At 35.0% G+C, this 19,502-nt stretch overlaps 1 protein-coding gene across 2 annotated transcripts in view; it reads left to right on the top strand.

The window, feature by feature from the left end:
* The window catches only part of LOC136866308 (transmembrane protein 184C), a 96,180-nt gene that overhangs the window by 46,531 nt on the left and 30,147 nt on the right, over positions 1–19,502 (top strand). Inside the window, exon 8 of one of the 2 annotated variants that reach the window (XR_010859529.2) lies at positions 4,017–4,669. Coding sequence is in view for 1 of the 2 variants with exons in the window: in XM_067143152.2 (XP_066999253.2) it covers positions 4,017–4,372 (356 nt within the window). In the remaining variant the exon portion in view is untranslated. Of the gene's footprint in view, positions 1–4,016; positions 5,869–19,502 lie in introns of those variants that run through there. The other variant, XM_067143152.2, reaches the window with a different exon arrangement.

Below are 19,502 nucleotides of genomic sequence, written 5' to 3'. Positions count from 1 at the left end.
GTACGGCTGAGGACAGAAGAAGGAGTGAAAGATTTCATCCAAGTTTATACACCCCAAACTGGAAACTGAGGAAAATATAGAGGAATTCTTGGAGAAACTCGAGGAAGTAATCACCGATGTGGAAGTGATAGTCATGGAAGACCTCGATGCGTAGGTTGGAAATTACAGAAAGAAGTGATTGGTCCATTTGGATATGAAGAAAGAACAGTGAGGGAGATAAGTTGATTGATTTTTGTGAGAGAAATGGAATGATTGTGGGTAACACTCGGTTTAGAAAGAAGAATAGTAGAAAGGTCACTAGATATGACTGGGGTGAAAGGAGGACAAAAACAGTTGTTGATTATTTTTTGGTGGAGAAAACAAATCGTAAACTGTTAATGGATGTAATAGCACTACCAGGTGAGGCGTTTGATGGAGACCACAAAAATTGAGAATATGTAAGATTGTGAGAGTAAAAGGAATAAAACAGAAGAAAATAAAAGTATGGAAATTAAAAGATATAAGAACCCGGGAGAAATTTCAGGAGGAATTAAAACAGCACATCCCTATGTCAGAAATAGAAAGTGTAGAAGATAATGTACCAAATTTAAAAATACGTTTGTAAGCTGTGCAGAGAAGTTTTGCATCAGAGCATCAGCGAGAGCGAAAGAAAAGGAGCCACCTTGGTGAAATAAAAAGGCAAGGGAGGTTGTTAAGCAAAAGAAGAAAGAATTGCAAGAATGGAATAATGATATGAAAGAAGGTAGTAAGATTAAGTATCAGGAAATTAAAAGTAATTGTAAAAAGGTGGTAAATGAGGAACAGAAAAAATGTTGGGTGAGATTCACACAAGAGTTGGAAAAGGATGTAAATGGTGGAAAAAGGTTGTTGTATGGATTGATAAAAAATCTACACAAAACAACTGAAGGAAGAGAGTGGAAATGTAATAACATACCAGAGGAGATAAAGAATAGGTGGAAAGATTATTTTGATAAACTCCTGAATGTGAGAAATGATGCAGTGTAGTGGTAAATCAGGATGCTCCAGAAATGGAGAGTGATATTGTAATGGCAGAGTGGAAATGGCTGTAAAACAAATGAAAGCAGGAAAAGCATGAGGGATGGATGAAATATGTGTAGAAATGATAAAGGCAGCAGGACCTATTGTTCTACTTGGTTATATAGGCTGCTAAATATTTAAGAAAGGTGACAGGAAGGTATGTGACAGTTATCAAGATATTGCACTGTTGTCACAAGTAGTCAAAATATTGAAAGGAATAACAGAATCTAGGATGAGAGGAAGTGTGGAAGGAAATTTATATGAAGAGCAGTATGGATTTCAGCAGGGCAGGTGAACGATAGGCCCTATATTTACCATAAGATTCCTAATGGAAAAACAGTGGGAATATCAAAAAGATCTGGTGATGGTATTCCTTCATCTAGAGATGGCATATGGTAGTGTTAATAGAATAAAGGTCTGGGAAACCCTGGAAAGAAAAGGATGAACCACCATCAACAGCATCATATCCCCTCATTCCATATGAGCACTAAAGTGAGTTTTGGGATTGAATACAGGCTTTTGGCACACAGTCCAGTGATTATAAATTGTATACCACCACCTCCCTTACCCTGCCGGCCAACATTCTCATGGGGAAATATTTTTTCAACATATGGCACTCAAACTGGCTAAACATGTTGTCACCGGACGAGTTGGCCGTGCGCATAGAGGCGTGCGGCTGTGAGCTTGCATCCGGGAGACCGTGGGTTCGAGCCCCACTGTCGGCAGCCCTGAAGATGGTTTTCCGTTGTTTCCCATTTTCACACCAGGCAAATGCTGGGGCTGTATCTTAATTAAGGCCACGGCCGCTTCCTTCCAACTCCTAGGCCTTTCCTATCCCATCGTCGCCATAAGACCTATCTGTGTCGGTGCGACGTAAAGCAACTAGCAAAAAATTTTTAAAAAATAAAAAATAAACATGTTGTCAGACCTTTAGAGTTGACACCTTAACGATCATGACCAACAGGTGGGTTGCATGTGATGAGTGTGTAGCTCCAGAAAATATTTTCACATTTAGTTTTGTTGTACTTGAATTAACAGGTATAAAATTATGATATTTTAAAGTCACTTAGATGGCAATTACCTGATCAAAATTATTTCTTAAAACTGTTCTTGACTCCACATAATATTCATGTGTCATAAAAGTGAAATGAATAGGAGGAATACTTTCTGTGGGCCATTCATAAAGCTGGAGATTCGACAAAATTTGGTTTTCATAGGGTTGTTGTAAGCTACAAAGGTGGATCGAGTATAAACGGGAATCTGAATGTACCGCTGCTGCTAGTAATAATTCTGAGACGGGCTTTGCCAGGATGTTGGTGGGGGTGTCTGGACAAGTGTTTTGCACGCACAAACGACTGTGGAGAGCTGGGCTGCTTCAGTACACATTGAGTGAGCAAGAGGTGCACACGTCTGTTGCGCAATGCATCATTATCAAATTTCTAGCAAAAAGAGAGCACCAAATCTTCCAAAATTTTGAGACAGCTCTGCGGACAGTTTGGGAAAGAAACACTATCGCAGACTGGAGTGTATGAGTGGGCTAAAGAATTTATGGCAGGAAGAGAAGCTGTGGACAACAAACCTCATGAAAGGAGACCACAAACAAGCATCAGTGCAGACAACATTGTTGACAGTCGTGTCATTATTGGTGAAGATCGGTGAATAAAAGTTTCGCAAATTGTTTTAGCCGTAGGAATAAGTTACGGAAATGTTCAAAACAATATTCGAGATGAACTCCATTTCAGAAAATTTTCTGCCAGGAGGGTTCCTCGTCTCCTCAACCAGGAACAAAACACTTTATGCCAGGAAGTTTGTCAGAGACTCCTGCGTTGCTATGAGGGGGAAAGAGATGATTTCTTGCATCATATCGTGTGATGAAATTTGAGTGCATCATTACACCCCAGAGTCAAAGCAAGCAAGCATGGAGTGGCGGCGAAGAGACAAAGCAGGTCCGGTCAAGGCCAAAACATGCCCATCTGCTGGAAAGGTGCTTGCAACCTTTTTTCTGGAACTCTGTGGCCATTTTGCTGATGGATTTTTTTAATGAACAAAGGAAAGTTAAGCAGCTTATTACTGTCGCCTTTTGGATGAAGCAAAAACTGTGTATTGCAACAAGCGATGCCGGCAACCGATCCAAAACCGTATATGATCAGGTTTATTTCTGAGGGCAAAAGTGGCTGGCCATAAAGCTAACCACTCTAACCATGTAGTGCTGAGGTTATGGAGAGAGAAAACCTTTACTTTCCACTTCTACAAGGGCCTTCTTACCCTGAATAGAGATGACTTTACTTTACTTTGCTTTACTTTGTTTTGCTTTGTAGCATTTATCTTGTGATTTATGTATTAATCACACTTCGCTGAAAATGACAGCATAAATAGTCTTTCCTTTAGCATTTAGCATTCTTACCTTTACCAGCTGATGGTGTATTGTTATTGCTGGCCGTTGTAATAAAGACAGACTGACAATAAATCTTCAGAACATGTAGAACATGTTTTAAAGTAGTTATTTTATGTGAAATATCTTTTATTTTTCATATCATGTGAATAAAATATTAGTTTCTCAAAATTCTGAGGGGGAAAAAAAAAATTGTAAACTTATTTACAACCCATGTTATGGATTTATGAAAGAAGATGTTCAAAATATGTCTGGATCTTTTCCACCACACTACCCGGTAAATAGCGGGTCTTTTAGGTGCAGTCTTCTTGAAATATGTCTGGTCCTAAAAGGATTAAAAGATTGTTTTGATATTCCTAGGATTTTTAGTTAAATGATATTAGACTAACCATGTGCCACCGAGATATTTCCTAATTGTGATGTATCTGTTAATAATAATGTGAAATAAGACTAAAAAGTTGTACTAGTCATCATAGACCATCTATCCTGAGTTTGTAATGTTTTATGAAATTTATTTATCGTGTTTTTCATTCAACTATTACGTTATTCCAATGATACTTTAAATATGCATTTTCTTTTATTTTAGGGAACTCACTTAGTCGACATATCCGTGGGCGTGGTAAGTATCAGTACACTCCTGGGAGTGTGACAGAAAGCTCACGTCTTCTAGTGCCAGAACCTCCATCATCAGAGGATGTAGGTCCAAAGAGTGCTCCCGCACGACTTGGTGTTGACAGACAAACAAGTTACTACAGCAGTATGTCTCCCAGTGATGCATCTGCTGAAGCTGCCAGATACCATGGAAAGGAGCAAGAGGTTCAAACCAGTCACAAAGACAGTTCCGAAAATCAAGCTGGTACTGTTTCAACAAGAGATGATGAAGCTCTCATTGATTTAACTGATCCTAATTTAGATCCTGAAAATTCTCCAATTGTAACATAGCATTTACTACAGACTTCCAAAGAAGAATGCATTTGATTGCGTGTTTGGTATTTTGTGGCCAGAATTATACTAGTCACTTGGGTGATGGGGAAACAGTGAAGTTGAGAAAATATGAATGCTGTGTTATGCTTTGTTAAATTGTGATCACTTTTACTACAGAAGGGTGAAGTTAGTGATCTGGTATGGTTCGTGAATGATGCTTTAACTACTTAATGGCAAACAGAAAAAGTATAGACATATGACTTCGGTCTTAACTGCAGGATGTGGCCTAAACCAAAGAAGCGCAGGATAAAAATGGTAGGTAATGGCTGTGATAAGTTACATGCTGGCATTTCTACGTCGGTTTTATATTGATTGTTTATAGACCATTTGACTGTGTCTTTTTCTTTGTAAACAAAATATCATTGTAAGAGTGGTAAATGTTGTAGTACACTCTTAAAATTTGCTTTATAATGCGAGAAAGTGAATTAGTTGCACAAATACATAGATAGAAAGAGAAATATGTATTGGCAGTAATACAGCTTATTCAGTTTAGCTTTGTATCAATTGGATAGATGGAGTTTTATTCAGGATTCCATGTCCAGAAACATATTGCTCTGTAGAGTGATCATTAGGCCTATATGACATTATGATGTCAAAATTAATTATGTCTTATCCTATGTGTGCCAACTATCCACATATTTTATTTCAGTTATTATTAATATTGGTACAGATGGCACCAGCCAGCTAGAAACTTGCCTACATGTGTATACTTTCTGCAGTTGCTGTCATACCACTAACCAAAAACATTGGGCATCTTTCTGCATTCGTTATACACTTATAATAGTTTGTTTTGGTTTTTCTGCTTATGTGTTTGTTGTGTGAATGATTAATTTTGTTGATAAACAAAAGTAAACATCAAACAACAAGATTAGGTAATCTCCAGTGTCTTATCTAAGTACAAAAATACAGTATATGGAGAAACCCTTGCATTTGACTAACCATTAGAGCCGAGATGAAGTCTGGCCTCTCACTCGTGCAGCTATGTTCTTTCTTTCTTAAACTTCCATTTGCTGGACCTCCTCCATGCAACCTCAAGCTGTAGGCCTACATCATCTTTTGATGTTATTTATGGTAACATCTGTTATTATTTATTTTATCTTGTAGCACTGAAATTATGTATTTCTGAATATGGACTCCTGATTAAACAAAATCTGCATAAAGTGCTATATTTTATCATATTATAAATTGTTTACTACTACAGTGTTTAAATTATTTTCTTTTATTCTCCTGAGGATTTAACTCAACTGCTAGGATAACTGCATATTATTTCAAACTAGCAAATTCAAGTGCCATTGCACCTAATGAATACTGTCAGATTTAAGTGGACAGTGATATCACACACAGAGTTTGAATCCACCAATAGGTATCAGCATCCTCGCTCCTAAAATTGAACATACTCTGAGTTTCGACATGGGTGTTTTTAGTGAAGACCACAGGGATCATTCCCCCATGAAATATACTAGTATTTTTATTTATTTATTTATTTATTTATTTATTTATTTATTTATTTATTTATTTATTTATTTATTTATTTATTTATTTATTTATTTATTTATTTATTTATTTATTTATTTATTTATTTATTTATTTATTTATTTATTTATTTATTTATTTATTTATTTATTTATTTATTTATTTATTTATTTATTTATTTATTTATTTATTTATTTATTTATTTATTTATTTATTTATTTATTTATTTATTTATTTATTTATTTATTTATTTATTTATTTATTTATTTATTTATTTATTTATTTATTTATTTATTTATTTATTTATTTATTTATTTATTTATTTATTTATTTATTTATTTATTTATTTATTTATTTATTTATTTATTTATTTATTTATTTATTTATTTATTTATTTATTTATTTATTTATTTATTTATTTATTTATTTATTTATTTATTTATTTATTTATTTATTTATTTATTTATTTATTTATTTATTTATTTATTTATTTATTTATTTATTTATTTATTTATTTATTTATTTATTTATTTATTTATTTATTTATTTATTTATTTATTTATTTATTTATTTATTTATTTATTTATTTATTTATTTATTTATTTATTTATTTATTTATTTATTTATTTATTTATTTATTTATTTATTTATTTATTTATTTATTTATTTATTTATTTATTTATTTATTTATTTATTTATTTATTTATTTATTTATTTATTTATTTATTTATTTATTTATTTATTTATTTATTTATTTATTTATTTATTTATTTATTTATTTATTTATTTATTTATTTATTTATTTATTGTTTTGTTTTGTTTTATTGTTTTTCTGACCCTTAGGCTGGACTTAAATTTTCCTCCTTAAAGAATATGAGTGATGTGCCAGGGATGATATCGCTTGTCCTCAAGAAGAGCCCAGCATTGAATGTACTTATTTTTACTAGATTCATCTCTTCCATTTTTCTATCTCCCCTGTGATCATATTATGTCCTCTTTAACCCCAGTTTAGGGAGCCAAGGATTTTATTTTCTAGTCTTCCATGGTCATTCTTTTCTAACCACATAGTCTCCTTTGATTTATGCAGATTCCTCCTCTATAAAAATGATTTTCATATGAAGCCTCTCAAACCAATCATGTGTTAATCAGCCTACCTTCAACTTTGCAGTAGGTGACAATATGTGCATTTATTTAATTGACATACTTTATATATGAAACGACAAAATATTTCTACAGTGCCTCTCCCATTCAGTTGCCTTACCTTGAAGAAATATTCCGTTGGTGCCCTTGTTATATACTAAAATGGTGGAGACAAATAATTTTCAACAAAACATTACAAAATGTTTTGGGTTTATGCAGTGCGAAGTTGATATAAACACTACACAATATGAAATTAGTTCATATAGAGTGGATATATAGATCTGATAACATTTACATTAATGAGTATGAAAGCAATATCAGTGTTAATGAACCGACAGTTCTGCTGCCCTGAATGTTCCCTGTCTTTGGAAAATGTTAGGCCCTATAATGCTTAAGGTTGCTCAGCCTGTTATGTGAATAAAATATGGTGTTGACCTAAGACCAGAAATGTAGGTCATGTAAAAGTATAAGAATCCCAACAACTATAATAGAAATACTGCCTGTCAGTGGAATGACACCAGATTTGGAGTCATTAAAGATTTTGAATGATTATTCTCTCTCTTCCCTGAGACCTTTTCTGAATTTTTTATCATTTACATCTTAATTGAATTCTGTATGGTGAGAGAGAAACAAATTGCTAGACATTGTTAAGATCGACTATATTCACCCCCATCTTCTTTTTGAATGTGTGCACGTGCCTGTGCATGAAAACTTCAAACTGAAGACATTTATATCACTCCCACAAACCGTAAACTCAAAAGATTTAATAAAGAATGGTAGAAAGGGTAATACTCATTAGAGTTTCTGGCATTTGAATGTTAGAGGGGAATAAATTTGTAGTGTATTATATTTTCAGTATGTGTGAAAGGTGAACTTTAAAGAAAATATATATTAAAAGGTAATAATAATGGCGTATGGCTTCCGGAGAGGCCTGGTGCAGGTCTTTTGATTTGATGCTCGTAGGTGACCTGCGGGTCAAGATGAAGTGATGATGAAGACGACACATACCCCCAGTCCCCGTGCCAGGGGTTAAAATTTCCGACTTTGCCGGGAATCGAACCCAGGACCCCTGTGACTAAAGGCCAGCATGCTAACTATTTAGCCATGGAGCCAGACTATTAAAAGGTGAAAAAAATCTTAAAGTAAAGAAACTTACTAATGAACATTTCAGTGTAAATAGAGTGAGATGTTAGCCAGTTTTTGGAGCATAACATTCAGGTGGAAAGCGAAGGCTGCATTTGAAAGCACCTATAAGCAAACATGATATAATTCCTGAGTATATTGGTAATCCTGCATAATGCAGAATAGGAGGATTGCAAGATCAATGAAATCCTTAGAGCTACTAATGGCATGATAGTACAGTACAGGAAGGAGGAAGTAAATGAGGAAACATTTTTCTGGTGGTTTAATGTTGCACTAACACATTTATGGAATTGTAAAAAATGGGAATGGGAAGGAAACAGCTATGGCTGTAAATAAAGTTTGATGTGAAAATAGAAAATTATGGAAAGCCATTTTCAGGTCTGCTAATGTTAGGGTTTAAACCCATCATCTCCCAAATGCAAGCTTACAACGACTTACACATGACATGTACCGTATACCCAGCTGGCTTTATAAATGAGGAAAACAAATAGCATTGGGGATAAATAAATGTTATAAAATGTTACAGTTGGGGATTTATTAACAAAACACTCTGGGTTTTTTACAAATTCTTTGGTAGATTTGCATGACAAGTTACATAGAATTTACACACATTGAATCTAAAAAGAAGGATAAAGACCATTGCACCTATCAGTTGGTGGTGGTGATGGTGATTATTTTTTTAAGGGGAAGTACAACTGGGCAACCATCCTCTATATAACACTAAACAGAGAAAAAAAATGGAAGGGATCTGACACTTCAAAAAATGAAGGAATTGGCCAAAGACAGACAAGGACCTCAAAGGGCGTGAAAATGAAAGAACAAGAGAACAAGGAAAAGAACAAGAGTTGACCAATGGAGGTCATATAGGATAGATGAAAGTGAGGAGCCTGGGAGAAGTAAGTGGAACCAATGCTGGGACTCAGCTAAGGGCCCCCGTGGTCGCCAACCCACGCTTACAAGTTAAAAGCCCCTTGGGCCCCTTTTAGTTGCCTCTTACGACAGGCAGGGGATACTGAGGATGTTATTCTACTGCCCCCACCCACAGGGGGAAAAGCACCTATCATAACCATGTACTACTTCTCTGTTAAAATTTGTTTTGAGGCTTAAACATTGTGAGATAGGCTTCATTCTAGGCATAAAAATATGAACCATACAACTTCATAACGAGTAATTGTCACCTTTGAACACCACAAACTAAGACCAGACTTGAAGGTCATTAACATGACTAGGTTAATAGAATAACATGGTTTCTTTAGGTAATAACAATCTGGTCTATACCTCCCATGAAAGAAATTCCATTTCACATGTTACTCTGAAAATTATTAACACCGTTTCAAAATAGAGCATCTCTGTACATAAAAGAAATAATTTCTATGAGGCTACATAGGATCTTTTATTGACTTTCTGTCCTATATTTTTGAAAGAATGTGATAAAAGAATGATCATATAAAAACTACTATGTTGATGCATTTGTATTCACTTATGTAAGCTCAAAATGGAAACTCTACCATCATACCTGAGACAGAGTTTCCTATAAACATATAGCAAAATAATCTGGTATTGCACAGATCCAGGAGAAAATATGCAAAAGCCATCTGCATTATTTTGCTCATGTACTGTTAGTAGAAGTCGGTTTGATTGCAAAGATAGGTTACACATTGGAAGTTATCACAAAGAGATCTAGAATGGACAACCTAATCAACAGTGGGTCAATACAGTAGACAATAAGAGAAAGAGCTTAAATATACGAAGACAACTGAGAAGCTATCTCATTCAAAAAGCAACCACTAACAATAGCAGTGGTCAGAATCATTGAGTTGATCATGCAACATCTTGCCTGCTTCCAAAAGAGACAACCACCAGGTGAGTTGGCTGTGCAGTTAGGGGCGCACAGCTGTGAGCTTGCTTCCGGGAGATAGCGGGTTTGAACCCCACTGTCACCAACCCTGAAGATGGTGTTCTGTGGTTTCTCATTTTCACACAAGGCAAATTCTGGGGCTGTACCTTAAAGGCTACAGGCGCTTCCTTCCCACCTTTCCCATCCCATTGTCACCATAAGACCTGTGTCGGTGCCATGTAAAACAAATTGTAAAAGAAAAAAAAAAAAAAAAAAAAAAAAAAGAGAGAAACAACCATTACTCCCAACGAGGCTTGAGACTTCTGTGTCACAGTATTTTAAGGTTATTTCTCTCTTTAGTTTGACCTATTGGTAAATTTTAAACTCATTATCATGTTTTGCTCAGTAGAGTTAAATTATTAGAAATCCAATTCTGAAGTGACACAAATTATGCCTATTCACACAGAGAAAGGACACAAGCTCAGGTGAACCCTGTTATGGAAGAGAGAGAAGTTGATAATATATGTATTCTATTGACTGGCTGGATTGCTGAGTTGGTTATATGCTTGTCACTTGTACTCAAATTTGCAGGATCAAATATTAGTCCAGTTTTACAAGATCAAATATCGACGTAATAGGTGTGTGGGTTTTTTTTATTTTTTTATTTTATTTTATATGAGTAATAGTTATGTCAGTTGATAAAAGCAAGCTTGTAGTTTTATGTGACTGTTCATATCATGATTATAGCAGTGAGATCTCCGAGGATGTGACTTTTAATTCTTTGCAAAAAGTCGCATTATAACTTACTTGCAGACCATGATTACGTGAGTTAGCAATAACATAAGTTTGTTGATATGAAGGCAGTTGTAATTTGCCATGCATGGTGAAATTATATCAGCCTATGTATAGGTTTCCTACACCAAAACTCTTAGTAAATTGGCTTTCCTAATTGACCTCAGTTTTCTAACAGGGCAATGTCAAGAGAGCCAGAAGCTCCAAAGTTACTCAGAAGTCTAGGAGAAATTAAATTAAAATTTATAACTTCCTATATATATTCAGTTTAATGCTATAAGATTTTAGAATTAAAATCATTTCATTAAACTTGAGTAAATTTGGAAAATAATAATACCAAGCACATACCTATAGGGTTTAATATAACTTCGATTTAAAGCATTAAAAAAGAATGTAACGTAAAAACATTGGTTATTTTGGCAGAATTTTAAGTATATATTTACTGGGCTTTATTTGGTGATAGAACTAACTATTTGCTCATTATTATGGGTTTTGCAATATAAGAATCTCATGTTTGGGTTGTTCGATTTTGACTAGACAGTTTAAGAAAATATATCCATATTGCAAACAAGCAGCTGCAGGACTATTGGACGAAATTATCTTTACATCAGTTTGGTTTCAGACCCAATTTGAGCCCAATTTGGACTCAGGATATATAATGTTCATAAGTTAGAAGTAACAGACAGAAAGTAGCTAAACCCTTCAATGTATCACTCAACACAGAATAAATTTCTAACTTTTGAATGGAATACAAAATTTCAGTACAAACAGGCTTTCTGGGTTATTCAGCAACATTAGTAAAAACCGAAGAGCAAAATTGAACTTTCCTGAGGCTAACGGCTTGCTTCCCAAAGGTGTAATTTACCCTGTAAAGTTCAGGAGTTCAAGGCCATTTCTTGTAAATGCGCTATTCTTCTAAACTGTGTTGGAAATCACATTCCTTTCACAAGGGATGACAAAGAACATTTTCAGGGCTACGAAAAGTATGATTGCATTAAGCGGTAATACTGAAAATTTATGACTCGATAAGTGAGGTATTTTTATATAGATTTAATACGGTGTGAATCTGGACTTTGATTTTATGATGTACTGAGCAAGAAATCATCTTAATGAGGAGATCTCTAATGTGGTTTCACTATATTTTCTCATGTCTGGTTAAATTTCAGAAAACTGGGCGAGTTGGTCCTGCGGTTAGGGTCGCACAGCTGTGAGCTTGCATCCGGGAAATAGTGGATTGGAACCCCACTGTCGGCAGCCCTGAAGATGGTTATCCCTGGTTTCCCATTTTAACCCCAGGCAAATGCTGAGGCTATATCTTAATTAAGGCCACGGCCGCTTCCTTCCCACTCCTAGGCCTTTCCTCTCCCATCGTCGCCATAAGACCTGTCTGTGTCGGTGCAACGTAAAGAAAAATAGCAATTTAAAAAAAAATTCAGAAAGGTAATTCCCATGTAAATTTATAGTGAAAATGTTATCATTACTCTACTGGTGCTTGAAATATGTTTTCATGATACATATAAGGTTAAGTCAGATTAGATGATGCTGTTTGAGTAAGAAAACTGAAACGTTTGCCACAGAAGCCTCTGGAGTGATACTACAATTTTTCAGAATGAAATTGAACATACGTGTTCACATTGTCATGGAATTAGAAAAATAATTAACGAGTAAACTGTAGTATGGAAATCTGCGAAAAGACAAATTTTTAACAAACTGATTGCCGTTTCATACTGATTTTAATGTATGGGGTTTTTTTTCCCCAACTTACATGAAAAATCGGATACAATGAAAATCTGCTATAGCGAGTAAATTTTTTGCCGTTATGAATTAATGCTATAACAGACTTCTAGTGTATAAGAGATGTGAAACTAAACAATGGGTACATTCTGCTGTGTTTTGTTTCAAGACAGTGACCTGAAAATAGTATTTGTGAAATTACTTTTAAAAATTGTGTAAGAGTTTAAAATGAGATGGTGTCTCATCATTACTCGCTCAATCACTCCTAAACTACTGGACCAGTTGAGCTGAAATTTGGTATCAAATTACCTCAGATATTCATCCACACACAAGCCTATTCTCATTTTTCAATTAATTAATCTTTTCATAATAGCAATTATTAATATGTAGGATTTACTGAACCTGCATATGTTTTACCGTTTAAAACCCAAAATATAAGAAATTATACAACCAAAAGGGCCACCATAGTCAATGCACACAGTATGTCTGAAAGAAACTTTAAGAATTAAGGCATAAAAGTTGTGTGTTTTGGTCTCTTTGGGCCTTCTTCTGCCTTAAAAGATAAACTGTAAAGTTAAAACTTAAGCATATTACATTAACACTAAAAACACAACATTGAAAGGACAGTGGACCTCTCAGTTGTATATTTTCTGATACTCTATAGTTACCAAGCTTGATAGCTGCAGTCGCTTAAGTGCAGCCAGTATCCATTATTTGGGAGATAGTGGGTTCGAACCCCACTGTCGGCAGCCCTGAACATGGGTTTCCTTGGTTTCCCATTTTCACACTAGGCAAATGCTGGGGCTGTACTTTAATAAAAGCCATGACCGCTACATTCCCACCCCAAGGCCTTTCCTATCCAATCGTCACCGTAAGACCTATCTGTGTTGGTGCGACTTTAAGCAAATTGTAAAAAAATTTTTTTTTTAAAGTTACTGTACAGTTAAAATGGAACAACCTAAACATGAGATTCTTATACTGCAAAACCCAAAATAATGAGCAAATAGCCTAGTTGGTCCTATCACCAAGTAAAGCCCAGCAAGTGTACTTAAAATTCAGTTTCCCACAAAAAAAAGACCCTATGTATTTTCTTTATAATTCTCCAGTAAATTTGGCTTTTATATGTTAAAACATGCGTTTCAGAACACCCACTGGCTGTTTGGATAAATATATGGTCGGTTCTTGTAAGGCGCTGCTATTCGGACTGAATGCTAGAGTGTGTGAAGGTTGCTGCTTAAAATTACACGTTAATGAAGTGTACAAACAGAAGTCACTGGCATTGTCAACTATCAGCCCATCAATGATGGTTACATTCTGTTGGTTCTATAATACTGAAGGAAATTAGTGGAGAAGAGAATATAAGTTAGTATAAAAGTCTAGCAAACATTGTAATAAACTGCTATAAGGAAGAACATGCAAAATCTGATAAAGATTTTCTTTAACTTATATTTTGTTGGGTATCACAAATTTTCTCCTTCAGTTAATAGATTTCTTTTTTCTTCCTTTAATTTTCAGCATAATATCAATAATTTGACACTGTTTATACAATTGTTGAAGCAACATTACGTGTACGTTTTTCAATTTCAAGTGAGGAAGTAATACTTGAGTGCTGAATCCCAAATTTGTCATATTAAGTAGAGGTAAATGAAATTTACTGATATTGGAATGTTTCCTAGAGATATGGTTACAGAATGGTTTGTATGTTCTGTGAATTCATGGAATTTGTAACAAGAGTGCATCAAAAAGTCAGTTTAACAAAGTATTAAGAACTGAATATATTATTATTATTATTATTATTATTATTATTATTATTATTATTATTATTATTAAGAAAAAGAAGAAGAAAGAATTGGAGGAGGAAAATACCTGCCACAGTTACTTTTTATATTTGAGAGCTGGTTATGTTAGCCCTCAGATATTGTGTAATTGTAAATTTTATAAATAAATGCCTGTATAAATAACACAATTTTTCAGAAAAATAACACCATTTTTTTAATAAACACTGTTTTTTCTAGAAATTTACCTCTCCTTTGCTTTACCTTAATCAATGAGGAATGGTATTATTTACTATAGTGCATTAATCATACAAAGGCAATTAAAAATGAAGCAAAACTAAAACAGAGGGGGAAAAACTATTTTTACACCTCTCTTACTCACTTCTTAGCTGCTCTGGAGAAAGAAGTAATTATGTCTGTTCCTGAGTAAATCATTGAACAGCAAAGAATAAGTACAGTAATTGAATCTGTGAATATTCTTGAGATTGTAATTAGTGGAGCCTTTTATTACTATAGGACAAGTATTTGGTTTTCCTATATTATATTGAAGATAAAGTTATAAAATATATCTTTGGATCAAAGAGAGCACCTAAAAGAACTCATGTGGGACTAAATTCTGGCACCTCGGCGTCTCTGAAAACTGTAAAAGTAGTTAGTGGGACGTAAAGCAAATAACATTATGGATCAAAGAGATGGTTTTGGATGATGGAATAACTTGCATATCCTCATCCATAAGTAGGTTGTGGCTGTCAGTTGGTAATTATGGGAAATTGAAGTTCCCTGATAACCTAATTGAATTTCTAGTTACTTCGAAGCAAGTTTAATTTTTCTCCTCTTCTATTTGTCTCCCCTAAAGTCTTGGAAACTTGTTACCCTGATTCTTTGACAAAGAAGGACAATCCTTTCTATTCAGTGAGTACAGTCTTAACCTAATTTTCCTTTCTTTGATGTACTGCTTACGTATATTCTCTTCTTTTGATAAGTCTGAAGAAAGAATATAACATGAAACCAAAGTATGTAGAGGTAAGTTGGTCTTCATTTTTGATGGAATTTGACTGCAGCTCTCTCTTTTTGCATAAGTACCAAATAAATGTCACTCCTCCTCCTCCTCCTCCTCCTCCTCCTCCTCCTCCTCCTCATTGTTGATGAAACTATCTACCCATTGCCTCTTCAGCATTCTGTAATACGTCCACATTTCAAAAGCTTATAGTTACTTCATTGACTTAGCCTTTAGGATCCAGCCTCTGATGCCATAAAGCAACACTGGTAACACATAACACTTCATGACGCCAACCCTATTGCGTGTTTCTGTGGTGTTTGGTGGTGAGGTGTGTTATCTGAATATGAAGAGCAGAGTGTTGGGACAAATACAAACATCCAGTCCCCAAGCTAGGAGAATTAATCAGGTGTGATTAAAATCTCCGACCCAGCTGGGAATCAAACCCGGGACCCACTGAACCAAAGGCCAAAATGCTGTATCTGAATATATTGCTTATGGTTGGCAAATGACGTTCAACTCTCAGCGTGTGTTGGTTATATAGAATAATGGTGAGTGATATTTTTTTTTTCAGTAATTTTAAGATTATTTTCTTAACAGATAAAACGATGTATTTAACTTCATTTCTTTAAGAACATCCTCCTCATGTTCTGAAAATTATGCTTTGTTTTGGATTTGCATGTATCATGCTGTGGGTAAGCTCGCTTATAAGCAAGAGAAAGTGGAAGCAGATCGCGAGGGTCATGAGAAAGAGGGGAAAGAGGTCTAGAATTAACTATACCTTCAATTGAAATAAGCAATGAATTAAATTCTTCATAAGAAAGAATCAGAGAATGTAAAACTCTCTTTAGGTGCTGTTTAGTAAGCTTAACACAGGCTTCCCAACGACCACCATGATGAGGTCCGTAGAGGGGAATAAAGTTCCATTTTGAATTGCTTTAGGTGAGAAAAAATGAATTAATTCCTTAGTTGCCAGAGATATGAGATTGTTTTAACTCTTTTGAATCTCCAAGAAAGGTCTTAGAATTATCTGAAAAAACTTCCAAAGGAACACTTCTAAGTGAAGAAAACCAAGAAAAAGCAGCTAAAAAATAAGTAGAAGCATTAGTAATCAATTCTAAATGAATAGCTCCAGTAACCATGCAAACAAATAACACAATATAAACTTTCTCAATGTTGAAGGCTTAGTTTGTAAAGGTGAAGTTTGATAGGAAGACAGTCCAGTCCAGCTTAATCAATGCCAGTTAAAGCAAAAGGGCACTAAGGTTGAGATCAAAAAGAAGGAAGATCTTCCATTCGCTGAGAAACAAACACAGGTTTAGCACAGAAGCACTAAATGCATTTACGCACAACAAAAATTACTTCATGAACCCCATTAATAGGCCAGTAATGTTCTCCAATGAGGTACAGCAAAATTCTAGTACTGACATGAAGATTTTGAAAGTGAAATTGCCTAATAAAGAATTTGTAAACATGATGTTTCGAAGGTAGGATAATAGGAAGCCTCTTCTTTTTGGGTAAAGGGGCAGAAGAAAGTCTACCATCCACCCCACCATTATGATCCAGATAGGGAGACAACAATAATAGTTTACTGCCTTGATGAAAAGTGAGTCCCTTATTTAGCAGTTTAAATTCTTCAAGAAAAGCTTGTTGTTGAGTAAAGAATAATACCTTTGTAGTGGCATTGGAAAGTTCAGTAGTAGTTTGATAAGGTTATGGAATCAAAGGTTGGTCAACCACTAAATAGTTCCATCAGAGAATGTAAGCCATTACTTTTACCAACCTATGAAAGGTAAAAAAACCAGTGAAGCAAGTGGTAAGATTGTAATACAATACGAACAGTAGCCAATTGACAGACTTCAGGTATTTTATTGGTGGGAATTAAAGTAAAAGATGGCCAAAAATTATAGGTTGTGTTAACCAGGAAGGACCCTGCCAATATAATGAATAATTGGCTAAATGATCAGGTAAACACCCTCTTGAAATAATGTCAGCAGGGTTTTCACAAGAAGGCACATGATGCCACTGAGAATTGGAGGTGTAATCTTGGATTTTTGCTATTCTATTCACTACAAATGTATGCCAGTGAGAAGCAGGTTTAGTTAACCAAGCTAAAAATATAGTAGAATCAGTCCAATTAAAAATTTGAGAAATGGAAACTTTCATAGTGTGCTTCAATTTAGTAGTTAGTTCAACAGCAAGTAAGGCAGCACAAAGTTCTAATCTTGGCAATGGAATAGTTTTTAAAGGAGCTACCTTAGATTTAGCACAAACTATATTAGAAAAACAATTAACAGTAGAATCATTTCTACCTACAATATAAGCACAACATCCATAAACCTTTTCAGAACTATCTGCAAAGAGGTGAAGGTCTCAGAAGGAAAAAATACAATTAAAATCCTAGGAATGGAGATGGCAGAAACTTGCAAAAAGCTAGCTCAATAATTCATCCGTTTTCCTAAAAAATCAGATTGGACCTAATCATCCCAGTCAGTCTTTAACAACCGTGATACCTACATAAAAAGTTTAGCTAACTACTATGGGAGCTAAATATTGCAATGGATCAAAAATCTTAGAAATTTCTGATAGAATTTGTCATTTAGTGTTACTTTATAAATAAATGAATTTGTTAGAGGTGACCAATGTAAGCCTAAGGCCTTCACAATAGTTTTATTTTGAAAAAATGACCAAATCTAGGGCTTGATCCTTACGAGAAAATTTAGATAAAAATTTCTCAGAATTAGAACACAATTTATGTAAGTGAAAACTGTTGTATGTCCGTCGCTCCCTTCTCGATCCGCCAGCCAGCTACACGCGTGCCAGTGTGTTATTCTTCGAGCCTCGACGCGCAGCCCTCGGTGCGCGTGCCTGGAACGTCGTGTGTGCTATATAAAGGAGCTCCTAGCCTGTCCAGACGCCCACTGACCCCGGTGTCCAGCTCCAGAATACACCCTACGTCGAGCACGGAGGCTACTCCTCTTGAAAATGTGCTTCGGCCAGGTGGACTGAATTTCTGGCAGTAAGAGGTCTCACCTCGGGTCACCGCTCCTCTTGCCTATTCCGCTGTCCATGCCCAGTCTTACCATTATATGCCACTATCATTCCCTAGCTAATGCAAGCTCCCATTATCGACTTAGTTTCGCTAAGTAGGAACTCTTCAGTCATTGAACTTACGTTAATGAACTCAGACACTTCAACAAGGAAGGACTCTCTGAGATATTTACGTCAGTGCTTCTGATAGTTTTCGACTATCAAGAACTTTTCATGTCACAAAGACTATCTTTCCGAAATAGTAGTGAACGTGAATACTCCAACGTGTATATAGTGTACAAAGACAGACTCTTTCTCCAAATTCATAGTTCAATTTGCTTCGAGATAACTTTCAGTTTTGTTAGTGTAAGTATTGTAATTTTACATGTGAAGCAAATAAAGAAGTTGTGCTTTTTGTAAACCCAACCTTGTTTACAACACAACCACCACGGTTCAATAATTTAACTAAGTCTGAACAGATGTGTACAGCTTCCCCTACTGAAGGAAAAGAACATAAAATAAATCAATATAAAAGGAGGAGTAAAGAGCTTGCTTGGCTTCAGGATGAAACAGATTACCATCAAGTTCAACAAGGTATTGCAAGATTCTAATAGCTAGAATGCAGAAGGCTTCAACCCGTAGGTAACAGTTTTTAAGCGAAAGACTTTTACAGCCTTTTAATTATCATTATGCGAGAGGATTTGCTGTAAATCTCCATGTATGAGATCAATGAGAATCTGACAATACATCTTCTTGATCTCAGTGATGACAGCCACCATAAACAAACAAAAATTAAGGAGAACTGAAAACAAATCCGTTTGAATGGAAGGATCAGACAACAATGTATGATTTAAAGAAATGCCTTGAGAGCCAGCAGTGGAACCATTAAAAACTACCCTTATTTGGTCTTGAACAACCTCATCTTTCCAAACCGGATGAAGATTGAGGTAAATGGGATTTTGACTTGCAGGCAAATCTAGATCCTCAGTTTTTGGAACGACTTCCATATGATCTAATGCTTCATATTTCTCCATAAATTCTGAATATTGCTGCTTAAGAGAATGATCATTCTTAAACTTTCTTTCTACTGAGAAAAGAGCCTTCAAGGCACGAGGTTTAGTGTTTAACAATGGCGGTGGATTGGATATCCATGGAAGTTGAACTACA

The sequence above is a fragment of the Anabrus simplex genome, chromosome 3 (assembly GCF_040414725.1).
Source record: "Anabrus simplex isolate iqAnaSimp1 chromosome 3, ASM4041472v1, whole genome shotgun sequence".
Classification (NCBI taxonomy): Eukaryota; Metazoa; Arthropoda; class Insecta; order Orthoptera; family Tettigoniidae; genus Anabrus; species Anabrus simplex.
The sequence above is the reverse complement of the archived record's forward strand: the minus strand, read 5'-3'. Positions and strand labels throughout refer to the sequence as shown.